Here is a 19736-nt window from a genome sequence, read left to right on the forward strand (position 1 = left end):
CGCTGCAGAGCTTTTGCAATTTTGATTCAGAGTACATACACAGAGAGGTAACAAAAAGACAATATTAGTAGTTCCGATCTTCATTTGTTGTGTTTTTTGTACCTCTCAGTATATATTTTGTTTAATTCTTCAAGTACACATTAATTTGACCATTGTAATCACACTGTCCTAACAAGTGAGATGTTAAGGTTTGTGCAGTGTAACTGCAACTCCAAACTCCAAAATTATATAAACAAGAACAGTACTATAAGTAACAGAGGTATAAAAATCCTTGCCAGTTAAATGCAAACTAAATATATATTTTTCATAGATTTTCAAGAACACGAGTCTTTGATTTTCTTCTAAGACCTGCAATAAAAATGTGTTATTCACAAATTATATTGCCTTCTAGCTGTTTTCTATTCCTGTGAATGAGAAACACATTGGATCCCTTTCTTTATAGGTGGCAAACCTGGCTTGTTCAATTTCCAATAATGAAGAAGGTGTGAAGCTTGTCCGTATGGCAGCCACCCAGATTGATAGCCTGTGTCCACAGGTAAGTGCAGTCCTCTGAAACTATGGTTAAGATCTCAACATTTGTGTCTGTGGCCGCTCCCTACATTGTTTGTTAATTTTAGTGTATTCGTCAAAAATCTAATTAAGGTAAGTGTTATCCCTGTCTTCCATGTGTATAATCGTAAATTATATGTGTATAAAAAGTAGAAGTATAAAATAATATCTCAGACAAAAATATATATATATATAACAGTAACTGAGGATATTAAACGATATTGATGATATCCACGTGGATGCAAAACGTGGTAGAAAAAAGACTAACCCACATCTAATTAGCCACATCATGGTCTATACCTGAGCAGCAATGCTGAGTACCTAAAGTGGAAGCAAATAAGTCAACTAAAGCACTTGCACCAAATTAATACAACTGCATTGAGCAGTATGATCACAGTCTTAGTTTAAGGAAAAATAATAAAAAAAGAATCTGTCCATTTCATTTTTGACTAAAGAATTGAGTTTACAAGCCCATTTTGCCTTATTCTTTAAACTCTATCCCAGGAGGAAGGTGGCACTTACAGTAAGTCTAAGCAGTAGAGTTTTGGAATCTATCAAGATTGGGAGGTCACTATTTGCGTATTGTATTGGTTACTGAGAGTTGCTAAATCTTTTTGGGGATACAGTGTTTCTTAGTGGAATGTAAAGAGAAGAGTAGGTACTGGTGTGGCCTTCACGGGAGCTATGCGGTTTATCCATAGGAATATATATTTGACAAATCAGTCTCAAAGTAGTTCAAACTACTTTGTTTGATATAAATATAGGTACAGCATACTTATATTGAATAATGTCAAAACATTCAAGTTAGCTAGCTCTGTCTACAATAAAGATTTAGGAAAGAGATTTAGCTGAGATACAGATAACTAGGTTGAAAGTACTTCTCAGGTAGGTTGATCTACTGTACCACATGGGCATGGTGCATGGTGGCACATGGTGGCACAGTAGTTGTCATTGCTGCCTCACAGGGCTGAGGCCCTGGGTTCAATTCCAGACCTAGGATGCTGTTTGTGTGTTTGCCTGCTTTCCTGCCAGGTGCTCTTATTTTCTCCCACAGTCCAAAGATGTACTGGAGTATCCTGCCTTTCACCTGTTGGTTGCTGGGATAGGCTGTGGCTCCTGATCTGGCTCTCGATCCTGTATTGGAAAAAGCAGTCAGAAAATGGATGGATGTGAATCCATTTACAGCTAGCTGCTATAGCCATAGTAAGACTGTAGTGCTATAGCTTTGCTTGAGTAAAACCAAGAATAAAGTTTTGTCATTTGATCTTCAAAGTGTTATCCCTGCTGCACAGGTGGCTGTTTTTATAAAGTGACCTGTCACTTACACTTGCTCATATTCTGGATACCGATAGCCATGGGGAAAACTGAGAATATTGTAGCTGAAATATTTAACAACAATAAAAAAGACATTTATGAAATGTTGTTCTGAAATTATTTCACTTGTAAAACTTCTTAAGTGCACTTAATGTTCAGCTTTAATGTAAAACTAATTTGGTTTTGTTTTATGAATGACGCTGTATACAGTAGTTGCCCATATTAGTGAGTCATCTGTTTCCTTTTTAAATTACATTTGTTCTAGCATGTTCATAGCTAAACACAAAACAAGTGAATTATCTGCAAAACATCATCGTTTCACTTTCTTTTAGTTGAAAGATTTCGTTATTAGATATAGTTAATAATGGAAAGAAAGAATAAATTAATTTAATGCATCTTGAATTGTATATTAATGAATGTCTGTTTACACAAATCCATGTTTCTTATATTTTATTTTTTAATTAATATGATATTTCATATTCTTTACATGTACCATCAAAAAGTACATCTTTGTTTGAGAAGCAGGTAAAGATAACCTGCTCTTTGAGCTGAACATAAATAGCTAATGAGACTTGTTTAAATTTGCTAACAAAGTAATTGAGCATTTTTATTAACTCCATTACCTGAGCTTTCAGCAGTTCTAATAATTACTCTTGCCTTAAATGCAATAATAAAATGGTAAACCTTTTGCACAGTTTTACAGTTAGAACAGTCAGAAATACTAAAAACACAAAGTAATATTTTTCTTCAGTAATATTTTTTGTTAATCTTCCAGAAGCAAATTGGAAGCTGTCACATAGGAAAACAGAGGCTTTAAAACATTGGCTTTGGAATGATCTTGTCTACTTCAAATTGAGCTCTGAAAAGATTCACAAGAAAAAATGTTTCAAATGTCCTCTTTTTGTACTGACGGGTACTGTCAGTGTTTGGCAGAATTTTTGTTTAGATGGATTTCATTCAGAATACTACGAAGTAAAACTACAACAGCTACAAACACTAAGTAGAATTAAATGCATCACAGACCTTCTTAGTATTATCCACGGGCTGAAACAAAATAAATTATTTTACCACTTCAATGACATTGTTACAGTCTGCTTCTTTGTGAGCTCTCAAAGAGTTCCTTTTTCTCTAAAGTGCTGCAATCGGATTTATTCAAAATAGGAGAATGATAATGGTGAAATTGCAGACAGAATGCTTACATGCAAGATTTATAATTCAGTGTCAGAGTCTGTTAGCTCTTCACACTTAAACAAAAGAATACATTGTATGTCGCAGTTGTGAAGTATTTAGAAATACTAAATACTTCACTTAAGATCTGTAATGAAGCATGTCACAAGCCTGAATTGTCAAAGAAAAGTGCTTGTGTGAACTTAGAAAGAATAACTTTTCCCGGCAAGGGCACAATCCATCCTCTTATGAGAACTAAGACTCAGGTCCCGACTACTTGGTCATTAAGGATCTCATGGCACTGTCTGTAGTGAGAAGGGCTGTTAACTCCAGTGACATTGCTAAAGTCCATGCCTTGGAAACAGCTTGCTTGATCAAGTCATCTTGAAGTTGGCCACCTCTTCCTGTTCCACAGAAGCCCACCTGCCTGCTTCCCTTGCTCCCACCCCACCCCTTTCCATTCACAAGTATACTGTTTAAACACGCCTCAGTATTGATCTTTCTGTCCTGTTCTTAACTTTCTTCCTCCCAGCATTCACAAAACTACTTAATTACATAAAACAGTTACATCTATGTCTATTTTAATATTCCAAACCATATTTTACACTATTCATGGTATCTGACAGTACATAATTCATGAACAATTTATGTTTTAACACTGCATAGTCACTTGTCCTTTAAAACGAGGATGGCTTTGTTTGCGTTTCATAAGTCTTAAAAAAGATAATTCTATTCAACATAACTATTGAACCAAGAAACTCTGGACTGTAATTGCTCTCCTTCTCAGTTTACTTTTCTATCACAACACTTACCCAACAATCTCCAGAAATAACTTATCTGACTGCTGGGAACACATCAGTATACCAATAAATTAATCTTATTATTGTATGGTTAACAAGTGGTTTCTTAGCTTCTTACGGCCAACAGTCAATGTATTAAGAGTATATGGTGTTTTTAGTTCTTTGTTTAGCTCTTTGTTTTTAGAGTGTGCAAAATGATTTTGCCAGCAGCCAGCAGCCATATCACCCTGCAACTCACAACTGGCAACCCACTGAAGCTAAGCAGGTGTGAGCCTGGTCAGTACCTGGATGGGAGACCTCCTGGGAAAGACTAAGGTTGCTGCTGGAAGAGGTGTTAGTGGGGCCAGCAGGGGGCGCTCACCCTGTGGTCCATGTGGGTCCTAATGCCCCAGTATAGTGATGGGGACACTATACTGTAAACAGGCGCCGTCCTTCGGATGAGACGTAAAACCGAGGTCCTGACTCTCTGTGGTCATTAAAAATCCCAGGGTGCTTCTCGAAAAGAGTAGGGGTGTACCCCGGTGTCCTGGCCAAATTTCCAATTGGCCCTTACTAATCATGGCCTCCTAATAATCCCCCTCTATGAATTGGCTACATTACTCTGCTCTCCTCCCCACTGATAGCTGATGTGTGGTGAGCGTTCTGGCGCACTATGGCTGCCGTCGCATCATCCAGGTGGATGCTGCACATTGGTGGTGGTGGAGGGGAGTCCCCATTACCTGTAAAGCGCTTTGAGTGGAGTGTCCAGAAAAGCGCTATATAAGTGTAAGCAATAATAATAATAATGATTTCAACGTTAATTCATCCGACAAGCCTCAGTGTAAGTGTGAATATATTGCTTTCCATTTGCTGTGTGGGTTGTGTTGCTTTTCATTAACATAAAACATAATTTACTCCACGTATCAGATCACAAGTCTCTGTTTTCTCCAGCACGCTGGGTCCTATATCATTGCTCTTATTAACAGAGTGAATGAGAAGGCTTAGTAGTTAGGATTTGGTAGACCTGATTCAGCTGCATCCTTCTCCCATTGTCTGTTTAAATGTATGTATTTAGCTAAGTTTTAGTGTACAAGTTTATTAAGCAGTCATAACAATTATACCTCAGAACAAAGTTGTAAGCCTATACCAAAGACAGGAAATACAACATTTCAATAATATTTCAACAAAGGTGAAAGGGCACCACAAATTACTTGATTATGCTGTAGGTTACATTCCCGATTACTTCAAATTGTTGACACAGAACAAGAGGTATGAATAACATTATGTAAACAGCTAAGGTAAGAATTAGTATTGTGTCATAATTTTTTCTAATTTATTATTTTTATTTTGGGTGACAAAATGCTTCATATTGGTGCATGTGAATTATGTCAAAAAAGCCTTAAGTACTGTTACAGGGAAACGATACTGTTTCCCTCTTTTCTTAATAAACAAGATCAGATATACTGTAAATGCTCTTTCCAATTTTAAATATACAACCATAAATCACATCTATTTCCTGATAGCATTCTGTATAAACACATAATGGGAGGGGATTATTTCACCAAATGCCTTAAAATAATTTCCTTTACCACCAATGAAAATAATACTGTCATTTTGTTCTAGATCATGCCAAAATGCTAGTACTGAAATGTGTATGCTTGCTGATGTGACTGAGGGTCAGATTGTGTTAGATTTTTAATAGTGAATTTTATCTTTTATACCCATATAGAATCAATTTACTTTTCTATCACAACACACCATAGAGGACAGAAAAAATGTTTGTTGTACTCTTAAGCAATAGAATGCCAAATCTAGCTTTTGTAAGTGAAATAAGATTTATATACAGAACTTTAAAAATCCCTCACATTTCACAGAAAAGAACATTAAAGATGCCTTTAAATCTTTAAATGTCTTAAATGTCTTTAAGTCTGAATCTTTGAACAACTTGATTTCTATTGTATTTGTTTTGAAATTTTGAAATTGCAATGTTATAAAGTCTACAGAACACTATTTGCATACCTTGTGAAGAAAACACTGCTTCATATCTTTTTAAGCTCTGAGTGTTTGCATAATTATTAAGAGCTGAAGCCGTGTGCTATATGCATGTAACATTATGCTCTTATTCTCTGAAAAAACAGAACCAAATTAGAATTTGCATAATCACAGTTTCTGATGGTGGAATGATAAAACTGCAGAAATGAAGATCTTTATTCATTATCTCTCCTTCTGAACTTTTGATTGTCAGTTGGTAACAAATATTTACAACACAAGCCACACAAAAGGTTAATTTCTACATAATTATTTGAATAATTCCTTATCTTTCTAAAGTTTTCTGGATTAAATGTCTTCTTTTTGTGTAGTTATTAAAGAGTTTGGCATGGTAGATCATTGATTTTTGGAGGAGTTTCCACTTTTAAAGGCAGATAGTTCTAAGAATATGATGTAGTTCTACAGTATTTAGGACATCAAGCTATTTATATTTTTAAAATAAAAAACACTTGTTTGATATTGTTTGTTCTATGTATTTATTTACAATTTCTGAATTTGCAATGTGGTTTTCAGCTTGGGAGTTAAATATTTATGTGGATGTAGGTCAGAGTCAGTGTTGACTTTGATAGAATTGCATTGCTTGGAAAATGTTTGTGCTGCCTATGACTTTTTATGCTACACTGTCAACCATACATTTCAAGGTTAGAAATAGATGCCATTTTCACTTTTAGGGGGTGTATACATATATGTCTGATATATTTTTATGTGTTTTTTTTTCAGAATTACAAATGAGCCAAATAGTACTTTTATTTTTCCCATCATTTTCAGATAAAAATATATATGGTTGCCTATCCATCTATATATGTATCTGTTTGTATAAAGGGGAGTGGTTATTTTCCTTTTAATAATAATAATTGCTTACACTTATATAGTGCTTTTCTGGACACTCCACTAAAAGCGCTTTACAGGTAATGGGGACTCCCCTCCACCACCACCAATGTGCAGCCCCACCTGGATGATGCGACGGCAGCCATAGTGCACCAGAACGCTCACCACACATCAGCTATCAGTGGGGAGGAGAACAGAGTAATGAAGCCAATTCATAGATGGGGATTATTAGGAGGCCATGATTGATAAGGGCCAATGGGAAATTTGGTCAGGATGCCAGGGTTACACCTTACTCTTTCCGAGATTTAATGACCACAGAGAGTCAGGACCTTGGTTTTACGTCTCATCTGAAGGATGGCGCCTTTTTACAGTATAGTGTCCCCGTCACTATACTGGGGCATTAGGACCAACGTGGACTGCAGGCTGAGTGCCCCCTGATGGCTCCACTAAAACCTCTTCCAGCAGCAACCTTAATGTTTCCCAGGAGGTCTCCCTTGCAGGTACTGAGCAGGCTCACACCTGCTTAGCTTCAGTGGGTTAGCAGTTTTGAGTTGCAGGGTGATATGGCTGCTGGTACATTGCATAAAAGAAGCATATGCTACTGATTGTTATGATAATTAACATTTCCCAGTGTTCTTATTCTGTATGGCTACTAAATTGTTCTCCTGTAATGTCTTTTCCATAGGTAATCAATGCAGCCCTTACTTTGGCTGCTAGACCACAGAGTAAAGTGGCCCAGGACAACATGGATGTTTTCAAAGACCAGTGGGAGAAGCAGGTTCGTGTTCTTACCGAGGCTGTGGATGACATCACCTCTGTTGATGACTTCCTGTCTGTTTCAGGTAAAACTGTTCTCCGTAGTCCTGGACTGGGTGTACTTTTATAGTGTCCCAGTTGGGATTTTTTTTCTCTTTTTATTCCGTAAATGATCAATACATTTTAACATCTACAATAAGAAATCCTCAAGTAAACACGCAAGAGTTATCCATGCTGAAGATGAGGGAAAGTATTGCAGTAAGGGCTCTTCATCTGCAGATATTTGAGCAAGGTCCGCAATCTGTCCACTCTATGGTTAAGTCAAACCACCTGTGGTATTTTTTTTTTACTTGGATAAAAGATGTGGCAGCATGAAATTGTGCCATTTAGATGATGCTTATTTTTGTATATCATATTAGGAATGTCCTCGAGGGCAGAAGTCCTGCTGGTTTTACTGGTACTTCACCTTAATTAGCAATTGATTAAGACCTAAAGAAACAAGCGATTTCATTTCCCATCCAAACAATTAGTTAGATTAGGTAATTAAGATCTGAGGTGAAATAAAAACAAGAAACCCCAACAGCCCTTAAGAACTGAAGTAGCTCGTCTCTGTTATACATAGTTTAAATCAGCTCCATTTATTACACATGACACATGCTGTTGTCAGTATCAGAATACTTTTCTCTTCTTTCTTCTAGGGATTCTGTTTTCCTAGCAAGTCACACAATTTACCATTTTTTCCTGCACTTTTTTTGTCATGTTTTTTTTCTGAGCTGAAATATTACGAGATTTCAGGTATCATTGATTTATAGAAAAAAGGCTTTATGTGATTGTGTCAAGCTAAGAGAAAACAGATTAAAATACTAAGCACATATTATGGGAACAATTCCTATTGAAACCCATGCTTTTAGGACTATGATTAATTTTGCCTCTACATTCAGAGTACTATAATCAAACACACAATTTGTGTAGCAAATTAATGTAGCAAATTAAATTTGTTTTCAAACTATACATAAATATTGTAAGCAAATACACCTATATATAATTTTTCTAATAATGTACATGCTTTTTAATCTAAATTGGATTTGACCAGGAAATAGTACTGTGAAAAAAATGTCTATGGACATACCACTACAAAATATTTATACACAATTTCCTGCCTAATTACCTGTTCTAGGACTCAAACTAAATTCTTGTGCATCAATGCAAAAAATACAGCTATAAAGATAAGTGGGTCTGGCACATAATGTAGTGTTATTCTGCACTGTGCTGACAACCAGTATTATTTCTACATCTTCTTGTTTTCTTCTGTCTTTACTTGTAACTAAAACATTTAAATTCATTTCACTTCTGAGCTGGCTGTGTTGTTCCATTATTCTTTGATCATAAAAGCATCATTAAATCTCCATATAAGTAATATAATATATACCTTTGTTGCTGTAAATGTCATACGGCATAAAGTAGCTTTGAAAATACATTAAAGTTTTCAGTGAGTTTTTTTATCAGGTTTTAGCAGTATTGTACATAATGGTGTGATTTATTATCTGTGAAGTTGTATTTATCTATATATTTCCTTTCTCAATAAATACCAATATAATCTATTTCATTTTGTTGTTCAAGTGTTTGTTATCCTTAGTCTCTCCTCTTAGCTCTGATCTCTAGCTTTCTTTTTTTCTAGAGAACTAGTCATGTTGACATAATCTTTATAGATCTTTACAGCTATGCAGTCAATTTTCTAATCAGCCTTGTACAATGGTTGCATTTCCTGCAGTGGGTGGCATGGCAGCCAGAGATTTAGCACTGCTAACTCACGGCTCTTGGGTCCTGCATTAAAATCTGGTTTGTGGTACCACCCCCAATATCCTCTGGGATATTTTTCTCTGGGCACTCCAGTTTCTTAAAACCCCATGCTAGCTAGGTTTGATTTCCACACTGCCTTGTCTCACCGGTGATTGATCCAGGTCCCATTAGCCAAATGTAACTTGAAATTTGTATCCTATTCACACGAGGCACATTAGATTGAGCCCAGTGTTTTAAACTGATGATTAAGTGCAGGATTTTTGTGATTTAACTCTGGTGCTGTCACTGTCTTTATGTCTGAGATACTTTTATAACTTATTCTCTCTTGTTTCACTCTATAACTTGTTTATTTTTGTGATTGAAGGCTGTGTGACATGAGCTTTTTTTATTGATATTGGTAGAGTGACAAAAGGAAGGTTTAAATGCTTATCAATGTGGTTTGTTACATATAAACACATATAAATGTAAAAAAATCATTTATATTATATATTAAATATTATATAACCACAACTGGAACAACAGTGTTCCAGCCAGGAGCAATTGAAATGCTTCTAGAAAAAAAAAATCAGGGACACTTTCAATATCAGTTTTTAAAGTATGCAACCAAATGTCAAGCCAGTTTGTTTTTAAATGGATGAATTTGGTGGTTCAGTATAGGCTTTAGTAATTGTGATGAGAAACAATATCTTCAGGCCTCTGCAAAAGACCTGTTACATCTCATTAAGTGATTTTATTTTATTTTATTTCCGAGTGTTAATGTTTCATATGATTTCAACATCTTGTTCCTTATTTATATAGGGGCTCCCACTGTAAAAGGTTCTTTTTATTAAATCTCCACAAAAAAACAACATTATTATGGTTTAAATCCATAAACCTCTATATCTATATCTATTGTGCTACAGTATTGGGAGGGAAAGGCCTCTTCAAAGTATTGTTTTACACCAAATTTAAGAACAAAAGATATTTAAAAAAACGAGAATAGCCCATTTGGTATTTAGTAGTAAATTAATCCAAGAATCTCATCCCGCAATTTATTAAAGGAAGCCAGGATTTCAGCCTAATGTCTATATAGCTTGTTCAGCACGGCTCTGTTGCTTGTTAAATACTTTCACAACCCTTTTGGTAAAGTAGTGTCTTCTCTTCTGATTTTTAGAGGCACTTCCACGTAGTTTCACTTAGTTTCAAACTCCAGTTTGTTTTTCACTCTTCGCTGACTTTGTCAATGCCTTTGAGGTTTTTGAATTTATCACCATATGTATAGGTTTAAGTAGTTTTAAATCTTAACACATAGAAAATTATTGTCAGGTGGGCTGTACCACTTACTACCTAACTATTGAGCAACTACTGTATCTGTAAATTTCAAGGACTTAAAAGTGCTATCACCAAGATGAATTTGAATTGGATATACAGTAGTAATGACTTCTGTTTTTCCAGTTTCCATGGATGCTTGGCACAGAGTATGACTACATTGAGAATTTATATTGCATTGTCAGAAACACAATGAAGACAACATTTAATGCTTCAGAATAATATTTTGGATCACACATAAAAACTAAACGTGTACTAGGTTTATTCCTTTAAAAAATGGAATGAAATATTTCAGATGACATCAGCATAGAAGCAGAAAAAGACAAATTAATGTTATTAAAATGTCCTAAAGAAGACACATCTTTCACGATAAATGCTTAGTTTTCAGAATAGACACCATGAGCATCATTCAAACCATCGAAGCCTTAAAGTAATTATCCATAGTTCATATGAGTTCACAGCTACCTATAATGATATGATGCTATGCTATTTAATATGTTGTTAAAATGACCAAAGAATTAATTTGATTTATTGTAGTACAAGCTTACAAGTAACAAAAGTTGTTGTGTTTTTTGTTCTCTCTAGAAAACCACATCCTTGAAGATGTGAACAAGTGTGTCATTGCTCTCCAAGAAGGGGATGTTGACACTTTGGATCGAACTGCTGGTGCCATCCGTGGTCGGGCTGCCAGAGTGGTTCATATTATAAATGCTGAGATGGAGAACTATGAGCCGGGAGTTTATACTGAGCGTGTTCTGGAGGCTATCAAATTACTCTCTGAGACCGGTAAGTGGAACTAGCTCATGCAACAGTGTATCATCACTGTTGGGTGGTCATTGAACACTTATCAGTGGCACACTTAGTAACAGGCCACATTGTTGACTTTTATTTCTTGTATTTAACCTATAATGTGTATATGGTAGGTAGGTCTCTTTTCAGGCCATAAAGGCCCATGGGGAATGGGGGGCAAGGGCCACCATTTTTCGTGACCATCCGACACTGGAGGTGGAGGTGGTGTGGTCAGCATCACACTCCGGCCAGCCTATTACCCCCAGAAAGGATTAACCCCTGGTACTCATTTGAAAAGCAGGCTGAGTGGACCTGGGACCCATCTGGAAGGAATTGGAGCAAGTTACATTGCTTGCCCCCACCTGGGATTGAACTGGGAACCTTCCAGTCAGGAGCTAGATGTCCTTCCCATCACAGCTCTATAATGTGTATACACTGTGTCAGGATCTAATGGCAGTATAAACTACTTGTTATGATTCCTAAGAATGTTTACAATGTCTTTTTAGTTCAGAAACTAAAGGCACGTACAGTATATAAGGTAGATATATATTATAAGTCTTGGAATGGAACTAGAAAAATTGCACTGTATTTAAATTTGTCTGACTTAAAAAGGGCAGCAAATCAGTTTGATTCTAAAATCTGATTGTCTTATTTGATGTTCTTTATAAACTTTATAAATGATTAATGTAACGGAAAAGAAGATATAGTGGGGATACAATTTTGTTTCTTACAAGTGTTTTTTGGTTGTTAAGAGAAAGTACATTTAGTTCTCAGTATAATTGAGTATTTTGTTTTATAGAAGTTGAACACAAAAATATCAAAAATTAAGTTAATTTGTTTATGAATCATTGTATTTTGTTTTTTCAGAGTCAGTTGATGAGCATATTACCTACACATTTACAGTATAAACAACTATTGATAAGACACATTTTCGAATAGTCATTCATGTAAATCTGATCAGACTTGCTTCTGGATATCATGTTGTATATTTATCACATTTGTAACCCTTAACCTTTCTTATATATAAAGCTTTCTTCTTAACATTGACCACAGTCAAATTTATAGTCCTGGTAATGCTGACAACAGAGTACACAGCACTAAACCTGAACCACAGATTGCTGACAGACAGTCTACGTACAGCTATGAATTTAAGGTTGTCCTTGAAAAAAAATCAATATCCTAATAGGAATTGTTAATGGATTTTTCCAAGACACTTCTCAATGGCATGCTTAATCTAGGGTACTCTAAAATGGACATATTTACTTGGTTATTAAAGGAATTACTGCTATTAGATAGACTTTCTCATTTTCTTACCAGGGTCATTACATGACACGTAAGGTGAATTTTTCCTTTTTGAGCCTTATTGTTGACTTATAATAAAAAATATAATAATTCTCACCTGACATCTTTACAAGTAACAATGAAAAAGTAAAATAAAATTTAATGTGTCCTAAATTTTCCAGCATCAAAAAGGTCAATTATTGTTAGATTTTCTGTAGAACTTATTCTTAGTTGATATCTTAAAAAAGCAAGCTTTTTATTTTTTCAGTAGGCAGGCCTCACTAAGTATTTCAAAATGTGAATGTTGGATGTGTCTCCATTGAAAACTTCCTTGCTATTAAAGGATTCTCATGCTATTGTCATAAGAATGCGAACATTCTGTATGATGCAGGAAATGCATAAATAAAATTGGACAATTATTTAAAAGGGATGGTAAAACCCTGTATTTCAGTTACAAATGTGTATAGTGAATAGATATCAGTATAGTGAATAGATTGGAACCATCTGAAAGAACTTAACTGCATGTTCATATGTAAAGATACTTGGAATATCTTCTCAGCGGTGAAGGCCTTACCTGCCATTATTGAGAAAAGAAACAGCCGAGTAGCCCCAGGTGGTGCTCCACCCAAGAATAGAAGGGTCCCCCCCCCACATCATTTGTAGTGGCTTTATTCAAGCATTAGTACAATAATTAACATAAGTAAAGATGTGTCTAAGAGGAGCATTCTCTTCTGCTGAAGCCATTTGAGACAAGTGGAATAACCTCTCCCCTGTATTTGTATTGGTTTATGGATATTTATTCCTGACAATTTTCTATCTGCCCTGACACCAGAAGCTTGAATGCAGCTCCAGTAACCCTGTAAATTCAGTCAGATGGAGAATGTGGTATAGCCTGTTCCCACAGGGGGACGACTGGGCAGAAGGATAATGCTGTGTCCATTTTTGCTTTTGCTGCTAATGCACGGGATATGGAGATGTGTGACAGGAAAGGATTGATTGAATGCGACTGCAAAATTAAAATATTTAGATTTTAATGCAATATATAGAGGAAAGAAATCATGTTTGTTAAATTTAATTTCATGTAGTGTCTGTTTTTGTGGACTATTTTTATATGCTTTTATAGATCTAAACTCGGCATCTTAAGACAGCACTGCATTACCAATGAACAAGAACTATGTTGTGCATGGCAATCTGGGAGCCTTTTCTTATTTGTCTTCCGGCATTAAAGGTATTATTTTTTAATGTCGTGAAAACATTTCACCCATTACAAAAGATTAAAGGCAATTAAGTGTGGTATAATTCTTTTATTTGTTTTTAAAGCCTTAAATGGCCTAGCATCTGTATACCTTACTGAATGACTGTCTTTATATGTTCCTAAATGTGACCTGAGATCTGCAAATACTGGCCTTCTGCAAATACACGTTTGAAATGCAGAAATAGTATAGAGGCTGCTTTTTGTTTTTATGCTTCTAAATTATGGAACTCATTCCCACTCTTTATAAAGCAGTCACGGACGGTATTATAAAAATACTGTTATAAAAAAAAACTTTTGAAAACAAATCTTTTTAATTTAGGTTTCAGTTAAATTCGTTTTTCTGTTTTTTGTACTTATCTTTCTGTTTTATTTATCCTTTATTGTTTTTATTTTATTGTTACTTTCTTAATTTTTTTCTTCTTTAAGCATAAATTGACATTTGTGTTGCTTTACTTTATTATTGTGTTTTTTTACAACCTAATGTATATCTTTTAATTTTAAGATTGTATTTTTACGCTTGGTTTGTGAAGCACTTTGAGCTGCTATTTGTGTGAAAGGTGCTCTATAAATAACGTTTATTGTTATTAAAACAGCACAACTACCTTTATAAGCTGGATAGTGTCTGTGCTAAATGAATGTAGAAATTAATTTCAATAATATGCAAACTATATTATGTTGAGGTTGGTTATTTTTTCATATTTGTTTATGGATTATACGATTGCAATATGTTCACTCCAAATTTCCAGTACACAGTGTCTGGGAAATACATAATACTTTTTGTCCTTCTATTGTAGTTATATAATTCCTAGATTGCACATACTGTACACTGCTTTATCATGAGAAATAACGTCCTCTGTGACCGCAAATACTAGATCTGGCAAATTCTTACTCACAGTCTTCACTATGGTGGTATCATTTTGAACAGCATACACAATATAAATATTGCCCCCTTGATAATTTTCTCTTCTGCTTGTGAGGAAATATCAAAAGACTAGCCTTTCAGTTTGAAGTTAAACTAGTAGTAACAACTAGTAACTTTATGAAGAATACCACACTGACAGAATCAAGGTTAATATGTTCTTAAATACTATTGCTTTTCCTTTGTAGCACAAAGTTAATTATAGAAAAAGAATATGTATGGTACCCAAGCAAATTGTTAAAAAGAAATAATTGTCTTATTCAATTAAAGAAATGTAATTTAGATGGTTTGTATGATCCTCACCTACATGTGATTGAACCTTAATTTGATTAATCATTGTATTTCATTGTTCCAAATAATGTAAAGAACTATGATAATAGATTCACATTTCACAAGATTTAAAGATTCAATCATGAAAAAGTGCATTCTAAGTAAGTCATGTTTAATTTCTTTCATCAATTCTAAATTCAGATGAATAAAATTGCTCTATACCACCAGGAACTTAACTCATTACCAGCTTAGAGACGATTTAAACACTTCGATTTAAGCCTTTTGCAATTCCCAAAAGCCTGTTTTACGCTTTTCTGGAAAGTAGATTAAAATTTGCTAAATGAAAGACAGACTTTGTAATACCTTTTGTATTTATCATATTTTTTCATTTATTTAATAATAAAGAAGTTTAGCAAATTCTGCTTTTTGCCGTTTTACAGTCATACAGTATGTCAGCTAATGTCTCAACACATATAATAGCTGAACCATATCTTCCAAGACTAAACAATAGAACCAGTGCATTTAGTTTATATTATGCATTCCTTATTATACCAGGTAAACCAATAGAGAACGTCTCATTCACAGTGATGACCTGGAGATCCATTTATATTGCAGGGAACTTACTAGAGCATTTTGAACCACTCAGGGGTAAAATAACAAGGAATTCACCCCACCTGGAATTCAAACCCACGACTCTCTGTTTCAGTGCCCTAACCGTAACCCTTGCTTCTATCTAGTCAAAAATATTTTAACTGAATACAACTACATATTATTTATATTAAATACAAGAAATATAAATCATCTTAACATTTTAACAGATGCTCTGTGGAAATTTCACACTCATGCAGGATAAAGTGAGTGCTTTATCACATTTCTCAATTTCTAAAATCTGGCAGCACAACAGGGATAAATAATAAATACAAGCTGTGGACAGAACAACTTGTGTAATAAACATTAAAACATACTAATTCATCCTTCCGGCCTGACAATATAATTAGGCTATATAATTGTATTGTGATTGTCGGTATTGGTACAATAAAACTATTACAATTAGCTGCTGATTCTTGAGAGACTCTCTTTTGGGTCACAGAGATGTACTGTAAGAGTATGATTTTTGATTTTGCTACTTATAATGTTGTGTATATATACTGTAGGAAATATTTTCATTCCTTCTATGAAATACAAATTCCCTGAGAACACATGGAAATCTGAGTTCTCGAGTAAACAGAATAATGTGTTTTGTCATGAGAATAATTAAAGAAATTCAGTACAAATTATCTTAGTAACCACATGCCAGCAGTGTATTCACATAGTCCCAGAAAATATATTATAGTATATTAATAGGCCTCTAAAGAGCTTTAACAGTGTGTTCTGACTGTGTCAACCTTTTATATTTGTAATTGAGTTCAATATGTAGTTTCTTTTTTGAAAAAAATCTTTGGTTCATGTTTTATTTAAGTACTGTACGTAAGTTTTTTATGAAACTTTCTTCAAACACTAATATACAAGTATTACAGAATTTAACCATATCATCCATTAAAAGAAAAGAAATCCAACATTTTCCGTAGCTGATGAGCATTTGTTTTATGATTTCAGGAGGCTGTAATAATACATTTCTTGTTTTAGCTTTAAGGAACATCGAGCTGCTTTAGTTTCTCACAAAAAAGTCTTCAAATTGGGATATCAAGCCATTTCAGCAAAAGTCCATCATTAAAAAATTGGCCCTGCTTTGAATGCTGATATACAACTTTCCTGTTTGCTTCGTTTGATCTCTCTGTAGGAATGACAAGGTGAAATAGTTAATTGCCTCATGAAGGGAACTGTCCATGCATCACTGATATTTCCTGTGACAAGTTGTGTTGCTTGGTTCAAAGGTGTCAGTGACAGAAAATACGTTTTAAACGAATACACAGAGAAAGAGTGCATGTATTTAGTTAAATCCTGTGCTTTGAAAATGTGGTTGCCATTTATAATATTTCTGCATCAATGTGTTTATGCCGAAGGGCAGGGAAAACAAACTTTGAAGGATGTGTGTAATCCTCTTTTTTTGGCTTTCTTTCTGTATCTAGTCATGCCACGTTTTGCTGAACAAGTGGAGGTTGCAATTGAAGCATTGAGCACAAATCCCCCGCAGCCGTTTGAAGAGAATGAATTCATTGATGCTTCCCGCTTGGTGTACGATGGAGTTCGTGACATCAGGAAAGCTGTTTTGATGATAAGGGTACGTAGGTCTTCTGTAACATAAAATCCTGTTCGCACAATTTTGATTTCCTTACTTTGAGTGTTTTGTTTTTGCATCTACATTATGAGTAAAAAGAACACAAATGGTGAAATATAAAGCATGCTACCCAACCTGTGTTAGGGATCAAGATTTCTGACAAAGGATTTCCAGACTATGCCATGCACTGAATAGTTGCTTCTGGTAACAGGTAGGTTAATCTCTGGAAAATGATGCATGAAAATGGATGTTAATAAAGTTACTGACTGAATCCTCTAGGACTTTTGTGTAAATTCGATCATTGAGTAAAAAGGTCATCATACATTTAATTGCAGTTTAGAAATTAAGTTCCTATGAGTTTTCAAAATTTTGTATGTGTCCTACAGTACATGACACATTTCTATTTGACAGCTACTGTACATCAGCCACATTCCATACACTGATCAGGCAGCATTGAGCTAGCTAGTACCATCGAAAAACTTAATCGTCTGAGGGATGTGTCACTTCATTTTGATCTTAGAATTAAATGAGACAAGTAATCTAACAACTGTACTTCATATTTTGCATTGTAATTGCAGTATCTCATTATCTGTTTCTGCAGTATGAGTCTCCTAAATGCTCCCTCTATTTCCTCTGAAAACCTAGTTTGGCATAGCATTCACTGTGATCATTTCTCTAGTACTTGCTTGTACGATCCCCCACAAATGAGAGCACCATCTCTGTCCTTAAAAGCATATTCAGCCATCCTTGTGGGGAAAATATTGTTTCCCCTGTGTTAAATGTTAATTAATGGTTCTCTGCCTTAAGCATTGTGAAGAAACATCAAATGTGCTCTGTACAAATGGGATGAAAAGCACTATTTAAGAGCAATAAGCTGTTCTATAGTAAGAAAAATAACTGGAGGCTACGCATCTGCTCTGTGAAAGAGAACACAGAGCTTCCTATCTCCTGTTTTTCCTTCTTTAAAGACATTTACATTTTTGCAGAAACTTGACTTTTCAGCCAGGATACATTTCCATTTGTATTACCTATCTTTCTCAGATCCTAAGCATCAGAAAATCAGAATAAACTTCTCATCCATATGAAGCTTTTTTGTTGTGGAGGTGTTTTTATTTATTTTTTAACATTGCTTGTAGGTTCACATCTAACCCAGGGTATTAAGCATGCTTTTGTTTTTCCAGGTTTGATTACTATAACGCATGGCTTATCGATATTGTCAAACATCTTCACTAATTGCATCATGTTTAGAATTATGCTCAGTTTTGAAATACTGCTGTTCTCCTTTTAGTGCCTGAACAGTTTGGGTCATTACTAAATTAGCAAAATGTTAACTTTCTATACATCTATACATGACTGGGGCTCTCTGGACTTAAAACTGTCTTAAAACTCATTCTTTTGTTGTGCTTTGATATGGAATATTGTTAAAGTAGCTGTATAAAATAAATCATTTTAATGCAGAGGCTTCTTGCTTAAAAAAAAACTTCTCTGTTAGTTTTAAAAGCTTTTCATAAACCTTTAACTATTTTGTTCTTATAGTGTTTTAGAAATCTCCACTGGCATTTTTTTTGCTTACGCTTTTTTTCTTCAAGGTCATTCCGTAATATTTCAATGTGTTTTAGGTCAGGTTTGGGAATGACATGACATTTATGTTGGCCACACATATTTTCCTGTCAGGGCCATCCCATAACATTTTATTGGGTTTAAAGTCAGAGGACTGGGAAGGACAGTGCTGTACATAACCTGGTTATGTTCTTCTGTTTTGTAGTAAGTCTTAGGGGCAATAGAAGAAAAGAAAGTTTACAAATGAGCTACCTGTATTCAGCCACTAAAACTGTAACTGTAACAGAAGGATCAGCAGCCATATCACCCTGCAACTCACAACTGGCAACCCATTGAAGCTAAGCAAGTGTGAGCCTGGTCAGTACCTGGATGGGAGACCTCCTGGGAAAAACTAAGGTTGCTGCTGGAAGAGGTGTTAGTGGGGCCAGCAGGGGGTGCTCACCCTGTGGTCTGTGTGGGTCCTAATGCCCCAGTATAGTGACAGAAACACTGAAAACTGAGGTCCTGACTCTCTGTGGTGTCTGTGGTGTCTGAGGTCCTGACTCTCTGTGGGAGTCTCTCTGTGGTGACTCCCAGGGTGTTTCTCGAAAAGAGAAGGGGTGTAACCCTGGCGTCCTGGCCCAATTTCCCAATTATTATTTCCCAATTTCATGGCCTCCTAATAATCCCCCTATATGAATTGGCTACATTACTCTGCTCTCCTCCCCACTGAGAGCTGATGTGTGGGGAGTGTTCTGGTGCACTATGGCTGCCGTCGCATCATCCAGGTGGATGCTGCACATTGGTGGTGGTGGAGGGGAGACCCCATTACCTGTAGAGTGCTTTGAGTGGAGTGACCAGAAAAGCGCTATATAAGTGTAGGCAATTATTATTATTATTATTATCTCATGCAAC

General features: G+C 35.3%; 1 protein-coding gene across 4 annotated transcripts in view; it reads left to right on the top strand.

Moving 5' to 3' along the window:
* The window catches only part of ctnna2 (catenin (cadherin-associated protein), alpha 2), a 559287-nt gene that overhangs the window by 499641 nt on the left and 39910 nt on the right, over nucleotides 1-19736 (top strand). For all 4 annotated transcript variants that reach the window (XM_069192244.1, XM_069192285.1, XM_069192311.1 and 1 more), the window contains 4 exons: nucleotides 443-535; nucleotides 7372-7528; nucleotides 11136-11336; nucleotides 17134-17285. In XM_069192244.1, coding sequence (XP_069048345.1) covers nucleotides 443-535; nucleotides 7372-7528; nucleotides 11136-11336; nucleotides 17134-17285 — 603 coding nt within the window. The remainder of the gene's footprint in view (nucleotides 1-442; nucleotides 536-7371; nucleotides 7529-11135; nucleotides 11337-17133; nucleotides 17286-19736) is intronic.

The sequence above is a fragment of the Lepisosteus oculatus genome, chromosome 1 (genome assembly GCF_040954835.1).
Source record: "Lepisosteus oculatus isolate fLepOcu1 chromosome 1, fLepOcu1.hap2, whole genome shotgun sequence".
In the NCBI taxonomy this organism is placed as follows: Eukaryota; Metazoa; Chordata; class Actinopteri; order Semionotiformes; family Lepisosteidae; genus Lepisosteus; species Lepisosteus oculatus.